The sequence below is a fragment of the Pseudophryne corroboree genome, chromosome 4 (genome assembly GCF_028390025.1).
Source record: "Pseudophryne corroboree isolate aPseCor3 chromosome 4, aPseCor3.hap2, whole genome shotgun sequence".
Lineage (NCBI taxonomy): Eukaryota > Metazoa > Chordata > Amphibia > Anura > Myobatrachidae > Pseudophryne > Pseudophryne corroboree.
Window position 1 is genome coordinate 178,561,529 of NC_086447.1, and position 25,986 is coordinate 178,587,514.

The following is a 25,986-nucleotide window of genomic DNA, read 5'->3' on the forward strand; positions in this document are numbered from 1 at the left end:
AAATTTCTTTGTGGGGCCTTCCTGGCCTCACACCACGCAACATATTTTCGCCACATGTGGTGATAATGTTGTGCGGTCACCTCCTTTCTGGCTTTGACCAGGGTAGGAATGACCTCTTCCGGAATGCCTTTTTCCCTTAGGATCCGGCTTTCCACCGCCATGCCGACAAACGCAGCTGCGGTAAGTCTTGGAACAGACATGGTACTTGCTGAAGCAAGTCCCTTCTTAGCGGCAGAGGCCATAAGACCTCTGTAAGCATCTCTTGAAGTTCCGGGTACCAAGTCCTTCTTGGCCAATCCGGAGCCATGAGTATAGTTCTTACTCCTCTACGTCTTATAATTCTCAGCACCTTAGGTATGAGAAGCAGAGGAGGGAACACATACACCGACTGGTACACCCACGGTGTTACCAGAACGTCCACAGCTATTGCCTGAGGGTCTCTTGACCTGGCGCAATACCTGTCCCGTTTTTTGTTCAGACGGGACGCCATCATGTCCACCTTTGGTATTTCCCAACGGTTTACAATCATGTGGAAAAAACTTCCCGATGAAGTTTCCACTCTCCCGGGTGGAGGTCGTGCCTGCTGAGGAAGTCTGCTTCCCAGTTTCCATTCCCGGGATGAAACACTGCTGACAGTGCTATCACATGATTTTCCGCCCAGCGAAAAGTCCTTGCAGTTTTTGCCATTGCCCTCCTGCTTCTTGTGTCGCCCTGTCTGTTTACGTGGGCGACTGCCGTGATGTTTTTCCCACTGGATAAATACCGGCTGACCCTGAAGCAGAGGTCTTGCTAAGCTTAGAGCATTATAAATTTACCCTTAGCTCCAGTATATTTATGTGGAGAAAAGTCTCCAGACTTGATCACACTCCCTGGAAATTTTTTCCCTGTGTGACTGCTCCCCAGCCTCTCGGGCTGGGCTCCGTGGTCACCAGCATCCAATCCTGAATGCCGAATCTGCGGCCCTCTAGAAGATGAGCACTCTATAACCACCACAGGAGAGACACCCTTGTCCTTGGATATAGGGTTATCCGCTGATGCATCTGAAGATGCGATCCGGGCCATTTGTCCAGCAGATTCCACTGAAAAGTTCTTGCGTGAAATCTGCCGAATGGAATTGCTTCGTAGGAAGCCACCATTTTTACCAGGACCCTTGTGCAATGATGCACTGTTTTTAGGAGGTTCCTGACTAACTCGGATAACTCCCTGGCATTCTCTTCCGGGAGAAACACCTTTTTCTGGACTGTGTCCAGAATCATCCCTAGGCACAGCAGACGTGTCGTCGGATCAGCTGCGATTTTGGAATATTTAGAATCCACCCGTGCTGTTGTAGCAGTATCCGAGATAGTGCTACTCCGACCTCCAACTGTTCCCTGGACTATGCCCTTATCAGGAAATCGTCCAAGTAAGGGATACTTAAGACGCCTTTTCATCGAAGAAGAATCATCATTTCGGCCATTACCTTGGTAAAGACCCGGGGTGCCGTGGACAATCCAAACGGCAGCGTCTGAAACTGATAGTGACAGTTCTGCACCACGAACCTGAGGTACCCTTAGTGAGAAGGGCAAATTTGGGACATAGAGGTAAGCATCCCTGATGTCCCGGGACACTATATAGTCCTCTTCTTCCTGGTTCGTTATCACTGCTCTGAGTGACTCCATCTTGATTTGAACCTTTGTAAGTGTTCAAAAAATTTTTTAGAATAAGTCTCACCTAGCCTTCTGGCTTCAGTACCACAATATAGTGTGGAATAATACCCCTTTTCTTGTAGTAGGAGGGGTAATTTAGTTATCACCTGCTGGGAATACAGCTTGTGAATTTTTTTCCATACTGCCTCCTTGTCGGAGGGAGACCTTGGTAAAGCAGACTTCAGGAGCCTGCGAAGGGGAAACGTCTCGACCTTCCAATCTGTACCCCTGGGATACTACTTGTAGGATCCAGGGGTCCTGTACGGTCTCAGCGCCATGCTGAGAACTTGTCAGAAGCGGTGGAACGCTTCTGTTCCTGGGAATGGGCTGCCTGCTGCAGTCTTCTTCCCTTTCCTCTATCCCTGGGCAGATATGATCTTATAGGGACGAGAGGACTGAGGCTGAAAAGACGGTGTCTTTTTCTGCAGAGATGTGACTTAGGGTAAAAAACGGTGGATTTTCCAGCAGTTGCCGTGGCCACCAGGTCCGATGGACCGACCCCAAATAACTCCTCTTCCTTTATACGGCAATACACCTTTGTGCCGTTTGGAATCTGCATCACCTGACCACTGTCGTGTCCATAACATCTTTTGGCAGTTATGGACATCGCATTTACTCATGATGCCAGAGTGCAAATATCCCTCTGTGCATCTCGCATATATAGAAATGCATCCTTTAAATGCTCTATAGTCAATAAAATACTGTCCCTGTCAAGGGTATCAATATTTTTAGTCAGGGAATCCGACCAAGCCACCCCAGCTCTGCACATCCAGGCTGAGGCGATCGCTGGTCGCAGTATAACACCAGTATGTGTGTATATACTTTTTATGATATTTTTCCAGCCTCCTGTCAGCTGGTCCTTGAGGACGGCCCTATCTATAGACGGTACCGCCACTTGTTTTGATAAGCGTGTGAGCGCCTTATCCACCTTAAGGGGTGTTTCCCAACGCGCCCTAACTTCTGGCGGGAAAGGGTATACCGCCCATAATTTTCTATCGGGGGGAACCCACGCATCATCACACACTTTATTTAATTTATCTGATTCAGGAAAAACTATGGTAGTTTTTTCACATCCCACATAATACCCTCTTTTGTGGTACTTGTAGTATCAGAAATATGTAACACCTCCTTCATTGCCTTTAACGTGTGGCCCTAATAAGGAATACGTTTGTTTATTCACCGTCGACACTGGATTCAGTGTCCCTGTCTGTGTCTGTGTCGACCGACTAAAGTAAACGGGCGTTTTAAAAACCCCTGACGGTGTTTTTGAGACGTCTGGACCGGTACTAATTGTTTGTCGGCCGTCTCATGTCGTCAACCGACCTTGCAGCGTGTTGACATTATCACGTAATTTCCTAAATAAGCCATCCATTCCGGTGTCGACTCCCTAGAGAGTGACATCACCATTACAGGCAATTGCTCCGCCTCCTCACCAACATCGTCCTCCTACATGTCGACACACACGTACCGACACACAGCACACACACAGGGAATGCTCTGATAGAGGACAGGACCCACTAGCCCTTTGGAGAGACAGAGGGAGAGTTTGCCAGCACACACCAAAAACGCTATAATTATATAGGGACAACCTTATATAAGTGTTTTCCCTTATAGCATCTTAATATATAAGCATATCGCCAAATTAGTGCCCCCCCTCTCTGTTTTAACCCTGTTTCTGTAGTGCAGTGCAGGGGAGAGCCTGGGAGCCTTCCCTCCAGCCTTTCTGTGAGGGAAAATGGCGCTGTGTGCTGAGGAGATAGGCCACGCCCCTTTTTCGGCGGCCTCGTCTCCCGCTCTTAACGGATTCTGGCAGGGGTTAAATATCTCCATATAGCCTCCGGAGGCTATATGTGAGGTATTTTTAGCCAAAATAGGTATTCATTTGCCTCCCAGGGCGCCCCCCTCCCAGCGCCCTGCACCCTCAGTGACTGCCGTGTGAAGTGTGCTGAGAGGAAAATGGCGCACAGCTGCAGTGCTGTGCGCTACCTTTTGAAGACTGAGGAGTCTTCTGCCGCCGATTCTGGACCTCTTCTTACTTCAGCATCTGCAAGGGGGCCGGCGGCAAGGCTCCGGTGACCATCCAGGCTGTACCTGTGATCGTCCCTCTGGAGCTGATGTCCAGTAGCCAAGAAGCCAATCCATCCTGCACGCAGGTGAGTTCACTTCTTCTCCCCTCTGTCCCTCGTTGCAGTGATCCTGTTGCCAGCAGGACTCACTGTAAAGTAAAAAACCTAAGCTAAACTTTCTCTAAGCAGCTCTTTAGGAGAGCCACCTAGAATTGCACCCTTCTCGGCCGGGCACAAAAATCTAACTGGCTTGGAGGAGGGTCATAGGGGGAGGAGCCAGTGCACACCACCTGATCGGAAAGCTTTACTTTTGTGCCCTGTCTCCTGCGGAGCCGCTATTCCCCATGGTCCTTTCAGGAACCCCAGCATCCACTAGGACGATAGAGAAATTTAATTAAAACCAATGCGATCTCTTCTACTTTAGCGGAAAGCTGATAAGTAGAGTGTAACTCACCTACACAGTCCTCCTGCTTGTTCTCAGCTTGGCAGCGCAGACAAGCGTCTGGAAATAGAAACACAAATACCATTTAACATACATTTACTGCAGGGGAGCGGAATGCCACCAAGTGTTAATGTTACGTTAACTGAACCTTGATACAAAATAGCACACTAACGCAGCTTGAATACAAAGAATTTCAGTAGGACATGGATTCAACTAAACATAGTTTTTTCGTTTTCATTTTGTATGTTGTATGGATAAATAAATTGTGCAGGAGGTGCAGTGAATACGTACAGAGTAGCGGGCTTATGTATAATCAATAGGTCCGGTGGGAAAGGGTAATATATGTTGAATGGGTATTGGAAGGGAGTGCACAAGTATAATTAACTAGTACATGGGGGGTAACTATGGTGAACTGGTTGATGAGGGGGTGGGGGGTGTTATAGTGAAACAGTACAGAGGTGGGGAGAATAGGTTGGGTATGAAATCCCAGCCGTCGCATCTCAACAATTAGGAGACATCAGCAGGATCTCGATAACCAGAATCCTAACACATCCCGGTAAGTATTTTCTCCCTACCCCTGACCTCCAGCAGCCGAAGCCTAACCGCCCCCTTCCGCAGCCCAACTGTAACCGCACCGCCCCCCACTGCCTAACCCTAAAGCCTTATACACACTAAATGTGTTTACCCAGCCAACGACTTGACGATCTATCAGCCGTGCCGTATACACTGTACGATATATCATTCATGGCCACATTCCCCTGCATTTGGTCATGCCAGGATCGCCCCATTAGGTGTGCAACACGGCAAACCACCAGCGGGAGCACCTAGTGTGTAACCAGCTTTACCTCCACCATCCCTACAGCCTCACCCTAACTCTGCACCTAAAGCCTAACTCTAACCCCGATACTTGCCACCGGGATGTGTCGGAATTCTGCTGTCAGTCTTCTGTCGGGATCCCGATGTCACAACGGGCTGGTTATAAGGATCCACCAAATGGGCGTTCGCTGGGGAAGTCGACACCACAGCACGGAAGAATTGGGCGGTCGCATCTAGTTCCTTCATATATAAGTTGGAGCTCAAACTCTTGAGAACTAAGGGAGTTTTATTTAGTGCACGTGACTGAAAGACACCAGTAAATGAAGGCTTGACGACAGAAAGAAGATTGCAAGGTTGTCGTAGCTGAAGAACGCCGCTGAAGGATGAGTGCTGATCAATGGTTACTGAAGAGCACGTGGGAATGCTATTGAGGAATGAATGCTGAATAGACGAGACTGAAGAATGCTAAAAAATACTGCCGGGTATGGATGCTGAATAGTCGTGACTGAAGAATACTGTAGAAAAAGGAATGCTGTATAGTCCCGACTGAAGAACACTGTCAAATAATGTTGGAGTGCTGAACAAACGTGGCTGAAGAACACTGAAGTTTGTATGCTGGACCATGTTGGCTGTAGGACACTGAAAAAGCTGCTTTGAGGACTAACTAAAGAACACCGGAAAGTCATAGATGAAGGGTACTGCGGATGACTGGGAGGCCCTTCAACGGTCACCGGGCATGCCGCCGGAGGGTGGGCAGCTGTGAACCATGGATTCGAGAAGTCATCGACAAGGGTGCAGCGAGAGGCAGCAGGAAAACTTGTGTAGTAGAACTAGAGACCCTTGAAGCACAAAAAATTCAGGATATTCCTGAGGGAGCTCAGAGCTAGAGCTTGTGCACAGGGCAGTAACATAAAGCACTGGCAGCATGCAAGCATGGGCTGACCCCTTTTTTTAAACGGAAGCTGCCTATGATTGGACGGAGCATTCCAGAGGTCAGCCATTGGATGTAGTGGAACTTGGTCTCCAACATGGCTGCCCACAGTGCTCCAGACACACAAGAGCATGCCCCTTCCCTGACAGGGCCCCCTGTCTCCTGCTTCTCGGAAGAAGCATTTACACCACAAGCACCTCTGCCGCATCTCTCCACGGCCGCATCGCACTGCCAGCAACCGGCTGGGCAAACCCCGGACCCCGGCTCGTGACACCCGATTGCTGGTATTTTGACAGCATGCCAGGAGAAGAGTTATAGTGAAATGGTAGAAGTGCGTGATATAGGGCCTAATTCAGATGCTGTCACAAAGCAACTATTGCACGGAAATTGGTTGATATTTTCTCACTGCGCTTGAGTAGGGTGGCCAATCCCTGGATCGGGATTGGTAGGATCCCAGGATTCAATCCCGGGATTGGAGCTTCCAATACTGGGGATTTCGGGATAAGAAAGCACCCCTTGTTTTTTCAATGCCAGGCAGCATTGAACGTCCTCAGGAGGCTCAAACGCTGCCCAGCTCCCTTCTCCCCCTGCCCCCAGCTGTGCGCACTGCGCAGCGTGACAAAGTCAGAGGTCACGCTGTGCAGTCTGGTGTCAGCTGTCTGCCCTTCCCGGTCCGCACCTCGCCTCCTGCAGCAAGTGAGCCTGCACTCCCAGAGGATGGTGAGTAGTCCTGTGGACTGGGCAGGTCCGGAAAGGGAGGTGCACTGAAGATTTTAATGTTAAAATCTTCAACCCAATCCCGGGATTGATCATTTTTCAATCCTGATACCCGGCATTGAAAAAAAGGCCTGGGATTGGCCTCCCTACGCATTAGTCTGAGCCACAGTGCGCTTGAATTGCGATGGCGCCCACACCAATGAATTAGTTGTATAGTGAGCGACATGTAGACTGTATTTGGGGGTGGGGTCAGGGAGTGGTTGGGTAAACGCTGGCATGTAAGACAGCGTTTTATGAGCGTGCATAAATTAGCAGTTTCGATCTTACTTGCTACTGGAGAGCAGCTCAGCCTGCGCGTCTTCAGAAGCATGAACCAATTTGCGCTGATGGTACCAATGTTACTGCAGTTGTACGCCAACGGACAGAAATGATGCAACAGCAGTGGGAGTGCCTATGCTCAGGTTAGCTTGTGCCCAAATTAGCATTTGCGAACGTCGAAAGAACATCCACATCTGAATCAGATCAGGGCCATAGTGCCATAAGTAAATGAAAGGGAGGGTAAGGCGAGGGGATTTGTATGAGGAAGTATAAAAAAATAGTTGCAGGGAGGCATGTATGCTAAATGGAAAGAAGAGTTGGGGGCATAGTTAATAAATATGAGGGGGGTTATATTGAACAAGCATGCATTTGGGGGGGGAGAGCATCAGGGTCGTAGACAGAACTTTTTGGGGCCCCTGTCCCAACGCTTCTACAGAGACACCTCTCCTCAGCAGTTGTTAGTTGCATGTCTCATAAGAGTGCCCTAGTTTATTTTAGGAACCACAGTAGTGCCCTAGATCGCACTGTAGGGTTGCAGTATATGTTATGCAACACAGAAACCCCCAATTCACATAATGACATACAGTCTCCCCAGTTCATATTAAGCCATTTTACAGTGCCCCCATTTATATTATGCCACACTATAGTGCCTCCACTTCGTATTGTGCAACATTACTGTGACCCAGCTCATATAACATAACTTTATAATTCTGTCCAGTTCATTTTATATCACAGCGAGTGGGTCCAGGGTGTGTCTGTGTGTGTGTGTGTGTGTGTGTGTGTGTGTGTGTGTGTGTGTGTGTGTGTGTGTGTGTGTGTGTGTGTGTAATAAGAATTTACTTACCGATAATTCTATTTCTCATAGTCCGTAGTGGATGCTGGGGACTCCGAAAGGACCATGGGGAATAGCGGCTCCGCAGGAGACTGGGCACAAAAGTAAAAGCTTTAAGACTACCTGGTGTGCACTGGCTCCTCCCCCTATGACCCTCCTCCAAGCCTCAGTTAGGATACTGTGCCCGGACGAGCGTACACAATAAGGAAGGATTTTGAATCCCGGGTAAGACTCATACCAGCCACACCAATCACACCGTACAACTTGTGATCTGAACCCAGTTAACAGCATGAGAACAGAGGAGCCTCTGAAAAGATGGCTCACAACAATAATAACCCGATTTTTTGTAACAATAACTATGTACAAGTATTGCAGACAATCCGCACTTGGGATGGGCGCCCAGCATCCACTACGGACTATGAGAAATAGAATTATCGGTAAGTAAATTCTTATTTTCTCTGACGTCCTAGTGGATGCTGGGGACTCCGAAAGGACCATGGGGATTATACCAAAGCTCCCAAACGGGCGGGAGAGTGCGGATGACTCTGCAGCACCGAATGAGAGAACTCCAGGTCCTCCTCAGCCAGGGTATCAAATTTGTAGAATTTAGCAAACGTGTTTGCCCCTGACCAAGTAGCTGCTCGGCAAAGTTGTAAAGCCGAGACCCCTCGGGCAGCCGCCCAAGATGAGCCCACTTTCCGTGTGGAATGGGCTTTTACAGATTTTGGCTGTGGCAGGCCTGCCACAGAATGTGCAAGCTGAATTGTACTACAAATCCAACGAGCAATAGTCTGCTTAGAAGCAGGAGCACCCAGCTTGTTGGGTGCATACAGGATAAACAGCGAGTCAGATTTTCTGACTCCAGCCGTCCTGGAAACATATATTTTCAGGGCCCTGACTACGTCCAGCAACTTGGAATCCTCCAAGTCCCTAGTAGCCGCAGGCACCACAATAGGCTGGTTTAAGTGAAATGCTGAAACCACCTTAGGGAGAAATTGAGGACGAGTCCTCAATTCTGCCCTGTCCGTATGAAAAATTAGGTAAGGGCTTTTATAGGATAAAGCCGCCAATTCTGAGACACGCCTGGCTGAGGCCAGGGCTAACAGCATTACCACTTTCCATGTGAGATATTTTAAGTCCACAGAGGTGAGTGGTTCAAACCAATGTGATTTTAGGAACCCCAAAACTACATTGAGATCCCAAGGTGCCACTGGAGGCACAAAAGGAGGCTGTATATGCAGTACCCCCTTGACAAACGTCTGGACTTCAGGAACTGAAGCTAGTTCTTTTTGGAAGAATATTGACAGGGCCGAAATTTGAACCTTAATGGACCCTAATTTTAGGCCCATAGACAGTCCTGTTTGCAGGAAATGCAAGAAACGACCCAGTTGAAATTCCTCTGTAGGGGCCTTCCTGGCCTCACACCACGCAACATATTTACGCCAAATACGGTGATAATGTTGCACAGTTACATCCTTCCTGGCTTTGATCAGGGTAGGGATGACTTCATCCGGAATGCCTTTTTCCTTCAGGATCCGGCGTTCAACCGCCATGCCGTCAAACACAGCCGCGGTAAGTCTTGGAACAGACATGGTCCCTGCTGGAGCAGGTCCTTTCTTAGAGGTAGAGGCCACGGGTCTTCCGTGAGCATCTCTTGAAGTTCCGGGTACCAAGTCCTTCTTGGCCAATCCGGAGCCACGAGTATAGTCCTTACTCCTCTCCTTCTTATGATTCTCAGTACCTTGGTTATGAGAGGCAGAGGAGGGAACACATACACTGACTGGTACACCCACGGTGTTACCAGAGCGTCCACAGCTATTGCCTGAGGGTCCCTTCACCTGGCGCAATATCTGTCCAGTTTTTTGTTGAGGCGGGACGCCATCATGTCCACCTTTGGTTTTTCCCAACGGTTCACAATCATGTGGAAGACTTCTGGGTGAAGTCCCCACTCCCCCGGGTGGAGATCGTGTCTGCTGAGGAAGTCTGCTTCCCAGTTGTCCACTCCCGGAATGAACACTGCTGACAGTGCTATCACATGATTTTCCGCCCAGCGAAGAATCCTTGCAACTTCCGTCATTGCCCTCCTGCTTCTTGTGCCGCCCTGTCTGTTTACGTGGGCGACTGCCGTGATGTTGTCCGACTGGATCAGCACCGGCTGACCCTGAAGCAGAGGCCTTGCCTGACTTAGGGCATTGTAAATGGCCCTTAGTTCCAGGATATTTATGTGAAGTGACGTTTCCATGCTTGACCACAAGCCCTGGAAATTTCTTCCCTGTGTGACTGCTCCCCAGCCTCTCAGGCTGGCATCCGTGGTCACCAGGACCCAGTCCTGAATGCCGAATCTGCGGCCCTCTAGAAGATGAGCACTCTGCAACCACCACAGGAGAGACACCCTTGTCCTTGGAGACAGGGTTATCCGCTGATGCATTTGAAGATGCGATCCGGACCATTTGTCCAGCAGATCCCACTGAAAAGTTCTTGCGTGGAATCTGCCGAATGGAATCGCTTCGTAAGAAGCCACCATTTTTCCCAGGACCCTTGTGCATTGATGCACTGACACTTGGCCTGGTTTTAGGAGGTTCCTGACTAGGTCGGATAACTCCCTGGCTTTCTCCTCCGGGAGAAACACCTTTTTCTGTACTGTGTCCAGAATCATCCCTAGGAACAGCAGACGTGTCGTCGGAATCAGCTGCGATTTTGGAATATTTAGAATCCATCCGTGCTGTCGTAGTACTACTTGAGATAGTGCTACTCCGACCTCTAACTGTTCTCTGGACCTTGCCCTTATCAGGAGATCGTCCAAGTAAGGGATAATTAAGACGCCTTTTCTTCGAAGAAGAATCATCATTTCGGCCATTACCTTGGTAAAGACCCGGGGTGCCGTGGACAATCCAAACGGCAGCATCTGAAACTGATAGTGACAGTTCTGTACCACAAACCTGAGGTACCCTTGGTGAGAAGGGCAAATTGGGACATGGAGGTAAGCATCCTTGATGTCCAGAGACACCATATAGTCCCCTTCTTCCAGGTTCGCTATCACTGCTCTGAGTGATTCCATCTTGAATTTGAACCTTTGTATGTAAGTGTTCAAGGATTTCAGATTTAAAATAGGTCTCACCGAGCCGTCCGGCTTCGGTACCACAAACAGCGTGGAATAATACCCCTTTCCCTGTTGTAGGAGGGGTACCTTGATTATCACCTGCTGGGAATACAGCTTGTGAATGGCTTCCAATACCGCCTCCCTGTCGGGGGGAGACGTTGGTAAAGCAGACTTCAGGAACCGGCGAGGGGGAGACGTCTCGAATTCCAATTTGTACCCCTGAGATACTACCTGCAGGATCCAGGGGTCCACTTGCGAGTGAGCCCACTGCGCGCTGAAATTCTTGAGACGGGCCCCCACCGTGCCTGAGTCCGCTTGTAAGGCCCCAGCGTCATGCTGAGGACTTGGCAGAAGCGGGGGAGGGCTTCTGTTCCTGGGAAGAGGCTGTCTGCTGCAGTCTTTTTCCCCTTCCTCTGCCCCGGGGCAGATACGAGTGGCCTTTTGCCCGCTTGCCCTTATGGGGACGAAAGGACTGAGCCTGAAAAGACGGTGTCTTTTTCTGCTGAGAGGTGACCTGGGGTAAAAAGGTGGATTTCCCAGCCGTTGCCGTGGCCACCAGGTCCGATAGACCGACCCCAAATAACTCCTCCCCTTTATACGGCAATACTTCCATATGCCGTTTGGAATCCGCATCACCTGACCACTGTCGCGTCCATAACCCTCTTCTGGCAGAAATGGACAGCGCACTTACTCTTGATGCCAGAGTGCAAATATCCCTCTGTGCATCTCTCATATATAGAAATGCATCCTTTAAATGCTCTATAGTCAATAATATATTGTCCCTGTCCAGGGTATCAATATTTTCAGTCAGGGAATCCGACCAAGCCACCCCAGCACTGCACATTCAGGCTGAGGCGATTGCTGGTCGCAGTATAATACCAGTATGTGTGTATATACTTTTTACGATATTTTCCAGCTTCCTATCAGCTGGTTCCTTGAGGGCGGCCGTATCAGGAGACGGTAATGCCACTTGTTTTGATAAGCGTGTGAGCGCCTTATCCACCCTAGGGGGTGTTCCCAACGCGCCCTACCCTCTGGCGGGAAAGGGTATAATTCCAATAATTTTTTAGAAAATTAGCAGTTTATCGGGGGAAACCCACGCTTCATCACACACCTCATTTAATTCATCTGATTCAGGAAAAACTACGGGTAGTTTTTTCACACCCCACATAATACCCTTTTTTGTGGTACTTGTAGTATCAGAAATGTTCAAAACCTCCTTCATTGCCGTGATCATGCAACGTGTGGCCCTACTGGAAAATACGTTTGTTTCCTCACCGTCGACACTGGAGTCTCGTTCGGGCACAAAAATCTAACTGAGGCTTGGAGGAGGGTCATAGGGGGAGGAGCCAGTGCACACCAGGTAGTCTTAAAGCTTTTACTTTTGTGCCCAGTCTCCTGCGGAGCCGCTATTCCCATTCCCCATGGTCCTTTCGGAGTCCCCAGCATCCACTAGGACGTCAGAGAATATAATATAATATAATATAATATAATATAATATATATATATATATATATATATATATATATGACAGCGTGGGCCGCACAGCACTAAAAATCTCCAAGAGGGTGCTCAGTCAAAGACTTTTCAATATGAATATCACCACACCATGAGGCTCCAGTTGGGGCTATGTTGTAGATGAGGCCAGCACTCCGGAACAGTCAAACAGTTTATGCCATTTATTGTGCAAATTCAGCAATTTGTACCATCACAAGCGGGTTAATCTGTGCAAATTCAGCAGTTTGTAAACATGATTTAAATATGATCAAGTATCTCACATATCCTGTGCATGCTGGGGATACATATCCTTAGCATGCACAGGATATGTGAGATACTTGATCATATTTAAATCATGTTTACAAACTGCTGAATTTGCACAGATTAACCCGCTTGTGATGGTACAAATTGCTGAATTTGCACAATAAATGGCATAAACTGTTTGACTGTTCCGGAGTGCTGGCCTCATCTACAACATAGCCCCAACTGGAGCCTCATGGTGTGGTGATATTCATATATATTATATATATCTCTATATCTCTCTCTCTCCAAGGTAATGTTTGTAATGGCCCCAATGTACCGCCAAAAGGTGAACATTGTATGGAACACATGTAACTTTGACAGAGAAGGCGGGCCACTAGCAGCTCTGAGCCCTTGCGGGTATATAGCGAACAGGTACAGGAGTATGTGTATTGTGATTAGCTGTGGGCAGGCTGCCGAGACATTCATGGGGCCCAAGTACTTAAGGGCGTAGCTGCACCCTCTTTCAAAGAAACAAAACAAAGGTAAAACACTATGAGCGATGATGCGTAGCAGCTGGCCTAGGCCCCCACTGGACCCCTCTGATAGGCCTGGGTCCAGATAATTAGTACCCACACCCTACATCCCCTGGGGGAATGTACTGTGAACCGCCGAGGGGAGGGGGCGATGTAACATGAAGTGGGATAGGAAGGGAGGGGAGGGGAGGTTTGATGTACTGTGAATACGAAGTGGTGGGGGTCCACGTAAATTGAATAGGATGGAGGGGGGCATGTACAAAATCCAGACTATAGGTCAACAGTCACAAAAGGTTGACACACTGTTTTCAGACCTTTCCTTCCTTGGCTATCCGTGTCACAAATTATAACCTTTAGTAACTTTATGGTGAGTGAAGAGGAACACACCGTGACCGAAGGGTGGCAAGCGAAGCGAGCCCGTGAGGGGACGCGTTTCTACAAATGGTGGTCCAAGATGAGAAAACTATCGACACTAACCTCCCCCTCAAAAAAAATTCAAAATAAAAGAGAAAAAAAATAAGAATTACTCACCGGTAATTCTATTTCTTGTAGTCCGTAGTGGATGCTGGGTACTCCGTAAGGACCATGGGGTATAGACGGGCTCCGCAGGAGACTGGGCACTCTTAAAAGAAAGATTAGGTACTATATCTGGTGTGCACTGGCTCCTCCCTCTATGCCCCTCCTCCAGACCTCAGTTAGGGAAACTGTGCCCGGAAGAGCTGACATTACTAGGAAAGGATTTGGAATCCAGGGTAAGACTCATACCAGCCACACCGTACAACTTGTGATAACTATACCCAGTTAACAGTATGAACAATAACTGAGCCTCTCTCAACAGATGGCTCATACAATAACCCTTTAGTTAAGCAATAACTATATACATGTATTGCAGAGAGTCCGCACTTGGGACGGGCTCCCAGCATCCACTACGGACTACGAGAAATAGAATTACCGGTGAGTAATTCTTATTTTCTCTGACGTCCTAGTGGATGCTGGGTACTCCGTAAGGACCATGGGGATTATACCAAAGCTGCCAAACGGGCGGGAGAGTGCGGATGACTCTGCAGCACCGAATGAGCAAACTCAGGGTCCTCCTCAGCCAGGGTATCAAACTTGTACAATTTTGCATAAGTGTTTGAACCCGACCAAGTAGCAGCTCGGCAAAGTTGTAAAGCCGAGACCCCTCGGGCAGCCGCCCAAGAAGAGCCCACCTTCCTCGTGGAATGGGCTTTTACTAATTTAGGATGCGGCAGTCCAGCCGCAGAATGTGCAAGCTGAATCGTGCTACAGATCCAGCGAGCAATAGTCTGCTTTGAAGCAGGAGCACCCAGCTTGTTGGGTGCATGCAGGATAAATAGCGAGTCAGTTTTTCTGACTCTAGCCGTCCTGGAAACAAAGTTTCAGGGCCCGGACTACGTTAAGCAACTTGGAATCCTCCAAGTCCCTAGTAGCCGCAGGCACCACAATAGGTTGGTTCAAATGAAACGATACCACCTTAGGGAGAAATTGGGGACGAGTCCTCCATTCTGCCCTTTCCATATGGAAAGGGCAGATATGGGCTTTTACATGACAAAGCCGCCAATTCTGACACACGCCTAGTCCAAGCTAAGGCCAAAAGCATGACCACTTTCCACGTGAGATATTTTATCTCCACGGTCTTAAGTGGCTCAAACCAGTGGGATTTTAGGAATCCAACACACGTTAAGATCCCAAGGTGCCACTGGAGGCACAAAAGGGGCTGAATATGCAGCACCCCTGTAACAACGTCCGAACTTCAGGCAGTGAAGCCAGTTCTTTTTGAGAGAAAAAGGGATAGGGCCGAAATCTTGGCCTTTATGGATCCTAATTTTAGGCCCATAGTCACTCCTGACTGTAGGAAGTGCAGGAATCGACCCCCCTGGAATTCCTCTGTAGGGCCTTCCCGGCCACACACCAAGCAACCTATTTTCGCCATATACAGTGAAAAAGTCTTGCTGTCACGTCTTTCCTAGCCTTTATCAGCGTAGGAATAACTGCATCCGGAATGCCCTTTTCCGCTAGGATCCGGCGTTCAACCGCCATGCCGTCCAACGCAGCCGCGGTAAGTCTTGGATCAGACAGGGTCCCTGTTGCAACATGTCCTGACTGAGAGGCAGAGGCCATGGGTCCTCTGAGAGCATTTCTTGCAGTTCCGGGTACCGAGTCCTTCTTGGCCAATCCGGAGCAAAGAATATTGTTCACACTCCTCCGTTTATTACAATTCTCAGCCCTTGGGTATGAGAGGAAGAGGAGGGAATATATAGACCGACTGGAACACCCACGGTGTTACTAGTGCGACCACAGCTATCGCCTGAGAGTCCCTTGACCCAGCGTAAAACCTTTTTTTATCTTTTTATTGAGGTGGGACGCCATGTAGTCCACCTGAGGCAGTTTCCATCAATTTGCAAAACTGCGTGAAGACTTCCTGATGAAGTCACCACTTTCCCGGGTGGAGGTCGTGTCCACTCCCGGAATGAACACTGCTGACAGTGCGCTTACTTGATTCTCCGTCCAGCGAAGAATTCTGGTGGCTTCTACCCTCGCCACCCTGCTCCTTGTGCCGCCCTGGCGGTTTACATGAGCCCCTGCGGTCTGACTGGATCAGAACCGGTTGGTCGCGAAGCAGGAACTCCGCTTGACTTAGGGCGTTGTATATGGCCCTTAGTTCCAGGATATTGATGTGAAGGCAAGTCTGTTGGCTTGACCACAAACCTTGGAAATTTCTTCCCTGTGTAACTGCCCCCCACCCTCGGAGGCTTGCATCCGTGGTCTCCAGGACCCAGTCCTGAATGCCGAATCTGCGGCCCTCGAGAAGGTGAGCACTCCGCAGCCACCACAGGAGAGACACCCTGGCCCTGGGGGATAGGGTGATTAACCGATGCATCTGAAGATGTGATCCGGACCACTTGTCCAGTAAGTTCCATTGTCCTTGCATGGAACCAGCCGAAGGGGATGGCCTCGTATGATGCCATCATCCTTCCCAGGACTCGAGTGCAGTGATGCACTGACACCTGTTTTGGTTTTCAATGGATTCCTGACCAGTGTCATGAGCTCCTGAGCTCTCTCTATCGGGAGATAAACCCTCTTCTGGTCTGTGTCTAGGATCATGCCTAGGCGAGGCAGATGAGCTGTAGGAACCATCTGCGACTTTGGAATATATAGAATCCAGTCGTGTTGCCGTTTCACTTCCAGAGAAGGTGATACGCTGTCCAGCAACTGCTCTCTTGATCTCGCTTTTATGAGGAGATCATCCAAGTATGTGATAATAGTGACACCTTGCTTCCGCAGGAGCACCATCATATCCGCCATTACCTTGGTGAAATTGGTAATGACAATCCCGTACCGCAATTCTGAGGTACGCCTGATGAGGTGGATAAATGGGGACACGAAGGTATGCATCCCTTATGTCCCGATTCATTTCAGGCTTGCAATGACCGCTCTTAGCGATTCCATCTTGAACCTGAACCTTTTCAGGTATATGTTCAGGGATTTTAATACAATATGGGTCTAACCGAACCGTCTGGTTTCGGGATTATAACATGGTCGAATAATAACACCCTCTTGTTGAAGGAGGGGACCCTTGACCACCACCTGTTGAAGATACAATTTACGAATTGCAGTCAACACTGGCTCCCTCTCTTGGGGGGAAGCCCGCCGGGTCCTCGGTGAGGGGGCATCTTCTCACAGTCCAGCCTGTATCCCTGCGATACAATTTCTATTGCCCAGGGATCTAACAGGGAGTGAACCCACTTGTGGCTGAACTTACGAAGGCGTGTCCCCACCGGGCCTAGCGCCGCCTGTGGAGCCCCAGCGACATGCGGTGGATTTTTGTAGAGGCCGGGGAGGACTTCTGTTCCTGGGGACTAGCTGTGTTGTACAGCGTCTTTCCTCTGCCCCCGGCTCTGACAAGAAAGGACGCACCTCAGACCTTCTTGTTTCTTTGTTCGAAAAGCTGCATTTAATAATGTCGTGCTTTCCTAGGCTGTGCAGGAATATAAGGCAAAATATCAGAATTACCAGCTATAGCTGTGGAGACCAGGCCCGAGAACCTTTCTCCACACAATCCTCAGCCTTCCATATGCCTCTTAAGTCGGCATCATCTGTCCACTGTATATTCTACAGGACACGTCAAGCAGAAATCGACATAGCTTTTGTCTCTAGGACCCAGTATACTCATGTCCCTTTGGGCATGCTTTATAATTATATATCTATCACTTAAGACAGCATCTTAAAATATTTATATGCATACTAGGGTCTCAATCTCTGCTGATAAGGTACCCGTCTACGCTGCCACAGCGCTATAAACCCATGCCGACACAATCGCCGGTCTGGGTAGTATACTAGAATGTGCACACTATCTGCAGGATCCCTGAGAATAGCTAGTGCAAACAGGACACCCAAGGGGAAGATTCTCAACACATCCTGGCCCTAGTGGGGAAAGGATACAGCCTGAGAATTCTCTTGTGGGAAGCTGCCGTCTCTTGTCTGGAGATTCCCGCTCTTTTTCCTCATGAGAGGAGGGAAATTTACCTCAGCATTCTTCCCCTTAACATGTGTACTCTCGTGTCAGGGACAGATGAGTCATCAGTGATATGCAAATCATCTTTTATTCCAATAATCATATATTGAATATCTTTTAGCCCTCTTGGCTGTAACTTTGCACTATCGTAGTCGACAGTGGAGTTAAACTCTGTGTCGATACTTTGTTATTTTGGATAGTGAACATAGAGAGACTCTGAAGGATTCTGTGACATAAGGACAGACCAGGGTAGATTTCCTTTCTGTTCCCTAACCTTTTGTGCAATAATTTTACCTCAGCACTTACACATATCCAAACAGGTGTCGGCGTTGTCGACGGAGACACCCTCCCACACACATATCCGCTCTATCACCTCCTTAGAGGAGCCTTTTACCTCAGACATGTCGACACACGCGTACCGACACCACACACACAGGGGATGCTCTATTTGAAGACAGTTCCCCCACCAGGCCCTTTGGAGAGACAGAGAGAGAGTATGCCAGCACACACCACAGCGCTATATAATACAGGGATGTACACTATACTGAGTGATTTTTCCCCTATAGCAGCTTATATACACAGTTTTGCAATAAATAGTGGAAAACTGCTCTAATCAAGCTGGTAACAATCCCCAGGTGCTGCGGGAGGGGGTTACTCTAGACAAGAAATACAAAAGGGATTTTTCCCACGCACTCTGCTGGCTGTTAGTAAGAAGAACTATATACTATGTAATAATAGGAAATTTAGAGCTCTTCGTTACATATGTTTTGCAAAAGATATGATAAGCCTCCAGGCCACTTCACGGCTGCTCTATTGCTGGAGGTCCCTAACTAAGCATAGGTCCAAGGCTTGGACCCCACAAAGTCGGCTCAGGCCCGACCACCCCAGGACAGCACACCATTGAAATACTAAAGTGTTAATATGTGTTAAGAAAGAAGCAGAAGCTATGGGTTAGAAAGTGCTACAAAAATAAGGGTGTTAATAAAATACTCAAAAGAGTAATATTAGTGAAAAAACAGGAGTGTTACATAAGTGCTAAATAAATAATATGGCATGCTACCCCAAGGTGGCCCAGCCCCACCAGACCCGGGGGGTACCACTCCCCAAACCCATACACAGCATAATAATAATAATAATAATAATAACATCCACTATGGGTCATACAATTGCTTAATATATGGCCACATGATAATGGCACATACAGAACATATCCAGATTGAGAGCTAGTTTACCTGGAGGCACCCCTGTATCCTCCAAATGGCACCACAGGACCCAGCATGCCCTCCTAATGCTGGCTCCATCTATGCCTCTCTGAACTGCAATAAATAGTGGAAAACTGCTCTAATCAAGCTGGTAACAATCCCCAGGTGCTGCGGGAGGGGGTTACTCTAGACAAGAAATACAAAAGGGATTTTTCCCACGCACTCTGCTGGCTGTTAGTAAGAAGAACTATATACTATGTAATAATAGGAAAGCTTGATTAGAGCAGTTTTCCACTATTTATTGCAGTTCAGAGAGGCATAGATGGAGCCAGCATTAGGAGGGCATGCTGGGTCCTGTAGTGCCATTTGGAGGATACAGGGGTGCCTCCAGGTAAACTAGCTCTCAATCTGGATATGTTCTGTATGTGCCATTATCATGTGGCCATATATTAAGCAATTGTATGACCCATAGTGGATGTTATTATTATTATGCTGTGTATGGGTTTGGGGAGTGGTACCCCCCGGGTCTGGTGGGGCTGGGCCACCTTGGGGTAGCATGCCATATTATTTATTTAGCACTTATGTAACACTCCTATTTTTTCACTAATATTACTCTTTTGAGTATTTTATTAACACCCTTATTTTTGTAGCACTTTCTAACCCATAGCTTCTGCTTCTTTCTTAACACATATTAACACTTTAGTATTTCAATGGTGTGCTGTCCTGGGGTGGTCGGGCCTGAGCCGACTTTGTGGGGTCCAAGCCTTGGACCTATGCTTAGTTAGGGACCTCCAGCAATAGAGCAGCCGTGAAGTGGCCTGGAGGCTTATCATATCTTTTGCAAAACATATGTAACGAAGAGCTCTAAATTTCCTATTATTACATAGTATATAGTTCTTCTTACTAACAGCCAGCAGAGTGCATGGGAAAAATCCCTTTTGTATTTCTCATACACAGTTTTGCGCCTACATTTATGTGCCCCCCCTCTCTTTTTTACCCTTTGTGTACCAGGATACTGCAGGGGAGAGCCTGGGGAGCTTCCTTCCAGCTGAGCTGTGAAGAGAAAATGGCGCCGGTGTGCTGAGGAAGAAGGCCCAGCCCCCTCAGCGTCGGGCTTCTGTCCTTTTATGTACTTTAATGGCGGGGGTTAATGCACATATACAGTTTATCAGACTGTATTATGTGCTTTTCGCCAAGTAAGGTAATCTAATTGCTGCCCAGGGCGCCCCCCCCAGCGCCCTACACCCATCAGTGACCGGAGTGTGTGGTGTGCTAAGGGAGCAATGGCGCACAGCTGCAGTGCTGTGCGCTACCTTAATGAAGACCGGAGTCTTCAGCCGCCGATTTTCAACTTCTCTTCGTTCTTCTGGCTCTGCAAGGGGGACTGCGGCGCGGCTCCGGGACCGGACGACCGAGGACTGGGCCTGTGTTCGATCCCTCTGGAGCAAATGGTGTCCAGTAGCCTTAGAAGCCCAAGCTAGCTGCAAGCAGGTAGGTTCGCTTCTCTCCCCTCAGTCCCTCGTAGCAGTGAGTCTGTTGCCAGCAGATCTCACTGAAAATAAAAAACCTAACAAATACTTTCTTTTCTAGGAAGCTCAGGAGAGCCCCTAGGGTGCATCCAGCTCTGGCCGGGCACAGATACTAACTAACTAACTAACTGAGGTCTGGAGGAGGGGCATGGAGGGAGGAGCCAGTGCACACCAGATATAGTACCTAATCTTTCTTTTAAGAGTGCCCAGTCTCCTGCGGAGCCCGTCTATACCCCATGGTCCTTACGGAGTACCCAGCATCCACTAGGACGTCAGAGAAAAGTGGTGTGTTGACGATTGCCATGTCGACTTTTGCAAGAACCACCAAAGCAGGAAAGAGGACCTGCAAAGGTTCTGAAAGGTGCTGGAATAAAGACTAAATACAGAGTGGGGGGACAGAGTGGAGGGGGTGTCCATAGACAGTAAACAGGGAGTGGGGGGCATGGACAGTAAATAGGATGTGTGTAGGGGTGTGTGTCCATGAACAGTGAACAGGTGGTGGGGGTGGTGGTGCATGGACAGTGAACAGGGAGTGGGGGCATGGACAGTAAATAGGATGTGTGTGTATGGGTGTGGGTCCATGAACAGTTAACAGGTGGTGGGGGTGCATGGACAGTGAACAGGGAGTGGGGGCATGGACAGTGAACAGGGAGTGGGGGCATGGACAGTGAATAGGAGGGGGGGGGGGGGGGTCCATGAACAGTGAACAGGTGGTGGGGGTGTGGTGCATGGACAGTGAATAGGAGGGGGGGGGGGGGGTCCATGAACAGTGAACAGGTGGTGGGGGTGTGGTGCATGGACAGTGAATAGGAGGGGGGGGGGGGGGTCCATGAACAGTGAACAGGTGGTGGGGGTGTGGTGCATGGACAGTGAATAGGAGGGGGGGGGGGTGTGGTGCATGGACAGTGAATAGGAGGGGGGGGGGGGTCCATGAACAGTGAACAGGTGGTGGGGGGGGGGGGGGTGCATGGACAGTGAACAGGGAGTGTGGGCATGGACAGTGAATAGGAGGGAGGGGAGGGGGGGTCCATGAACAGTGAACAGGTGGTGGGGGTGCATGGACAGTGAACAGGGAGTGGGGGCATGGACAGAGAATAGGAGGGGGGGGGTCCATGAACAGTGAATAGGGAGAGGGGACATACAGTGAAAAGTGATTCGGTGTGAATAGGGAGGGGGGTGTATAGTGCATGGGGGGTGTTAGGCATTACGTATAGACTATAGAAAGCACACAGGCACAATAGCTACCGCCGTGCCCTATGTAGTGAGAAGTGTCAGAGCACAAGGACACCACTAGAGAGCACAGTGCCCCGGAGTCCATGATACGCTGCGGTTACGGCCCAGCCGCCCCCAACCCCTACGACTCCTCTCTCACCCATGACCTGCACCCTGCAGATGGCGCACGTATCGCACTCCACGTCCCAGCTCCACATCGCCACGGCGTTCCATTTCTTCAGCGCAAACATCCTACTACTCCTGCTTCTACCCGGCCCGGAGAACTCCGCCCGTTGTGCAGCCATACTAGTAGGAGGCGGGATGTCCCGGGCCAATGGAACGGCGATTCCGGAGAGTCAACCAATCAGTAGCTAGCAGAGTAGAGAAGCGACCAATTAGATAACAAGCGGGCGGAGTTTATGTAAAGGATCCTATCACAATAATAGGTCTGTAAGCCATCTAGATGCAGGAGCAGTAAAAGGAAACCACCAGCAGGGGGAGCGCTGACCATTCTTATGTGGCTTTTATTGTTATCCATGCTGCTGACATTCTCCCTCCCTCCCATACAGCAGCCTGGCCCTGTATAGACATGTGATTTATGTTACATACAATTTATATTCCATGTTCCTTATTGACACATTTCAGTGCTGCAGTATATGGAACTTTCTGATGCATATTTAATTGCGAGTTAAAGTTTATAAAACTAAAAAAAAAAAATGGTCTCATATTACTTTGGGGCAGTAATAACAATTACTGTTTCTCTCTTTCTCTCTCTTTTTTATTTTATTTTATAGGGTACAGTCTGCCCTCTAAATTTTTGCAATGAAAAATGATGTGGCCAATTGAATATGCCCCTCTGTGTTGACACGATGTAAGCATTTTTACTACTTTCTACTTGAGTGAATTTGGGGGGAATTAAATATTTATTAACAGGGTTTGAAGGAGTTTGTGATCTGCAAACCTTGTGTTCACGGGAGAAATGTTCAAGGGCTGACAGCTGGTGAGAAAACGCCTTAAAATTTTTATTCTAGGTTCATCGTCCTCCGATAGAGTTTAACAAAAACTCTGGTTTAAGACCATCTGGCCGGCCAGAAAGGGCGATATTCAATTATACCCCTTTTCCACTAGCTCAAAAAACACGGGTAAATGCACGGGGGCGCGCATTTACCCGTGTTTTTTGCAAGTGGAAAAGGGTAAACCCGGATCAAGTGACCCGTGAATTAGTGATGAGCGGGTTCGGTTCCTCGGAATCCGAACCCCCCCCGAACTTCAGCCTTTTTACACGGGTCCGAGGCAGACTCGGATCTTCCCGCCTTGCTCGGATAACCCGAGCGCGCCCGAACGTCATCATCCCGCTGTCGGATTCTCGCGAGGCTCGGATTCTCGCGAGGCTCGGATTCTATCGCGAGACTCGGATTCTATATAAGGAGCCGCGCGTCGCCGCCATTTTCACACGTGCATTGAGATTGATAGGGAGAGGACGTGGCTGGCGTCCTCTCCGTTTAGAATAGAAATAGATAGAGAGTGAGAGTGAGACACTTGATTTACTGGAGCTTAGGAGTACTCAGAGAGTGCAGAGTTTACTAGTGACTGACCAGTGACCACCAGTGCAGTTTTATTATTATTTAATATAATCCGTTCTCTGCCTGAAAAAAAACGATACACAGTGACACAGTATACCATATCTGTGCTCAGCCTCAGTGTGCTGCATCATCTATGTATATCTGACTGTGCTGAGTGCTCACTGCTCACACAGCTTAATTGTGGGGGAGACTGGGGAGCAGTTATAGCAGGAGTACATTAACAGTGCACACTTTTGCTGCCAGAGTGCCACTGCCAGTGTGACTGACCAGTGACCACTGACCACCAGTATATTGTGATTGTCTGCCTGAAAAAGTTAAACACTCGTTGTGTGGTGTTTTTATTCTATAAACGCATTCTGCTGACAGTGTCCAGCAGGTCCGTCATTATATAATATATACCTGTCCTGCAGTAGTGATATATATATATATATATATATTTTTTTTATATCATTATCATCCAGTCTATATTAGCAGCAGACGCAGTACGGTAGTCCACGGCTGTAGCTACCTCTGTGTCGGCAGTCGCTCGTCCATCCATAATTGTATACCACCTACCTGTGGTGTTTTTTTTTCTTTCTATCTTCTTGATACTAGTAGCTTACTTTAGGAGTCTGCAGTGCTGACAGTGTCCAGCAGGTCCGTCATTATATAATATATACCTGTCCGGCTGCAGTAGTGATATATATATATATATTATATCATTATCATCCAGTCTATATTAGCAGCAGACGCAGTACGGTACTCCACGGCTGTAGCTACCTCTGTGTCGGCAGTCGCTCGTCCATCCATAATTGTATACCACCTACCTGTGGTGTGTTTTTTTTTCTATCTTCTTGATACTAGTAGCTTACTTTAGGAGTCTGCAGTGCTGACAGTGTCCAGCAGGTCCGTCATTATATAATACATACCTGTCCGGCAGCAGTAGTGATATATATATATTTTTTATATCATTATCATCCAGTCTATATTAGCAGCAGACGCAGTACGGTAGTCCACGGCTGTAGCTACCTCTGTGTCGGCAGTCGCTCGTCCATCCATAATTGTATACCACCTACCTGTTGTGTTTTTTTTTTTCTATCTTCTTGATACTAGTAGCTTACTTTAGGAGTCTGCAGTGCTGACAGTGTCCAGCAGGTCCGTCATTATATAATATATACCTGTCCGGCTGCAGTAGTGATATATATATATTTTTTATATCATTATCATCCAGTCTATATTAGCAGCAGACGCAGTACGGTAGTCCACGGCTGTAGCTACCTCTGTGTCGGCAGTCGCTCGTCCATCCATAATTGTATACCACCTACCTGTGGTGTTTTTTTTTTTGTTCTATCTTCTTGATACTAGTAGCTTACTTTAGGAGTCTGCAGTGCTGACAGTGTCCAGCAGGTCCGTCATTATATAATATATACCTGTCCGGCTGCAGTAGTGATATATATATATTTTTTATATCATTATCATCCAGTCTATATTAGCAGCAGACGCAGTACGGTAGTCCACGGCTGTAGCTACCTCTGTGTCGGCAGTCGCTCGTCCATCCATAATTGTATACCACCTACCTGTTGTGTTTTTTTTTTCTATCTTCTTGATACTAGTAGCTTACTTTAGGAGTCTGCAGTGCTGACAGTGTCCAGCAGGTCCGTCATTATATAATATATACCTGTCCGGCTGCAGTAGTGATATATATATATTTTTTATATCATTATCATCCAGTCTATATTAGCAGCAGACGCAGTACGGTAGTCCACGGCTGTAGCTACCTCTGTGTCGGCAGTCGCTCGTCCATCCATAATTGTATACCACCTACCTGTTGTGTTTTTTTTTTCTATCTTCTTGATACTAGTAGCTTACTTTAGGAGTCTGCAGTGCTGACAGTGTCCAGCAGGTCCGTCATTATATAATATATACCTGTCCGGCTGCAGTAGTGATATATATATATATATTTTATATCATTATCATCCAGTCTATATTAGCAGCAGACGCAGTACGGTACTCCACGGCTGTAGCTACCTCTGTGTCGGCAGTCGCTCGTCCATCCATAATTGTATACCACCTACCTGTGGTGTGTTTTTTTTTCTATCTTCTTGATACTAGTAGCTTACTTTAGGAGTCTGCAGTGCTGACAGTGTCCAGCAGGTCCGTCATTATATAATACATACCTGTCCGGCAGCAGTAGTGATATATATATATTTTTTATATCATTATCATCCAGTCTATATTAGCAGCAGACGCAGTACGGTAGTCCACGGCTGTAGCTACCTCTGTGTCGGCAGTCGCTCGTCCATCCATAATTGTATACCACCTACCTGTTGTGTTTTTTTTTTCTATCTTCTTGATACTAGTAGCTTACTTTAGGAGTCTGCAGTGCTGACAGTGTCCAGCAGGTCCGTCATTATATAATATATACCTGTCCGGCTGCAGTAGTGATATATATATATTTTTTATATCATTATCATCCAGTCTATATTAGCAGCAGACGCAGTACGGTAGTCCACGGCTGTAGCTACCTCTGTGTCGGCAGTCGCTCGTCCATCCATAATTGTATACCACCTACCTGTTGTGTTTTTTTTTTTGTTCTATCTTCTTGATACTAGTAGCTTACTTTAGGAGTCTGCAGTGCTGACAGTGTCCAGCAGGTCCGTCATTATATAATATATACCTGTCCGGCTGCAGTAGTGATATATATATATTTTTTATATCATTATCATCCAGTCTATATTAGCAGCAGACGCAGTACGGTAGTCCA

The 25,986-nt window shown here is 48.1% G+C and overlaps 1 protein-coding gene across 1 annotated transcript in view; it reads right to left on the reverse strand.

Annotated features, from left to right (window-relative positions):
- RNF7 (ring finger protein 7) overlaps window positions 1-22,002 on the reverse strand; it is a 31,070-nt gene extending 9,068 nt beyond the window's left edge. The window contains exons 1-2 of the mRNA XM_063915586.1: window positions 21,821-22,002; window positions 4,206-4,253 (exon numbers count right to left, since the gene is read on the reverse strand). Of these exons, the coding sequence (XP_063771656.1) occupies window positions 4,206-4,253; window positions 21,821-21,965 (193 nt within the window). The 5' untranslated portion in view covers window positions 21,966-22,002. The remainder of the gene's footprint in view (window positions 1-4,205; window positions 4,254-21,820) is intronic.
- Between the last annotated feature and the right edge of the window lie 3,984 nt (window positions 22,003-25,986).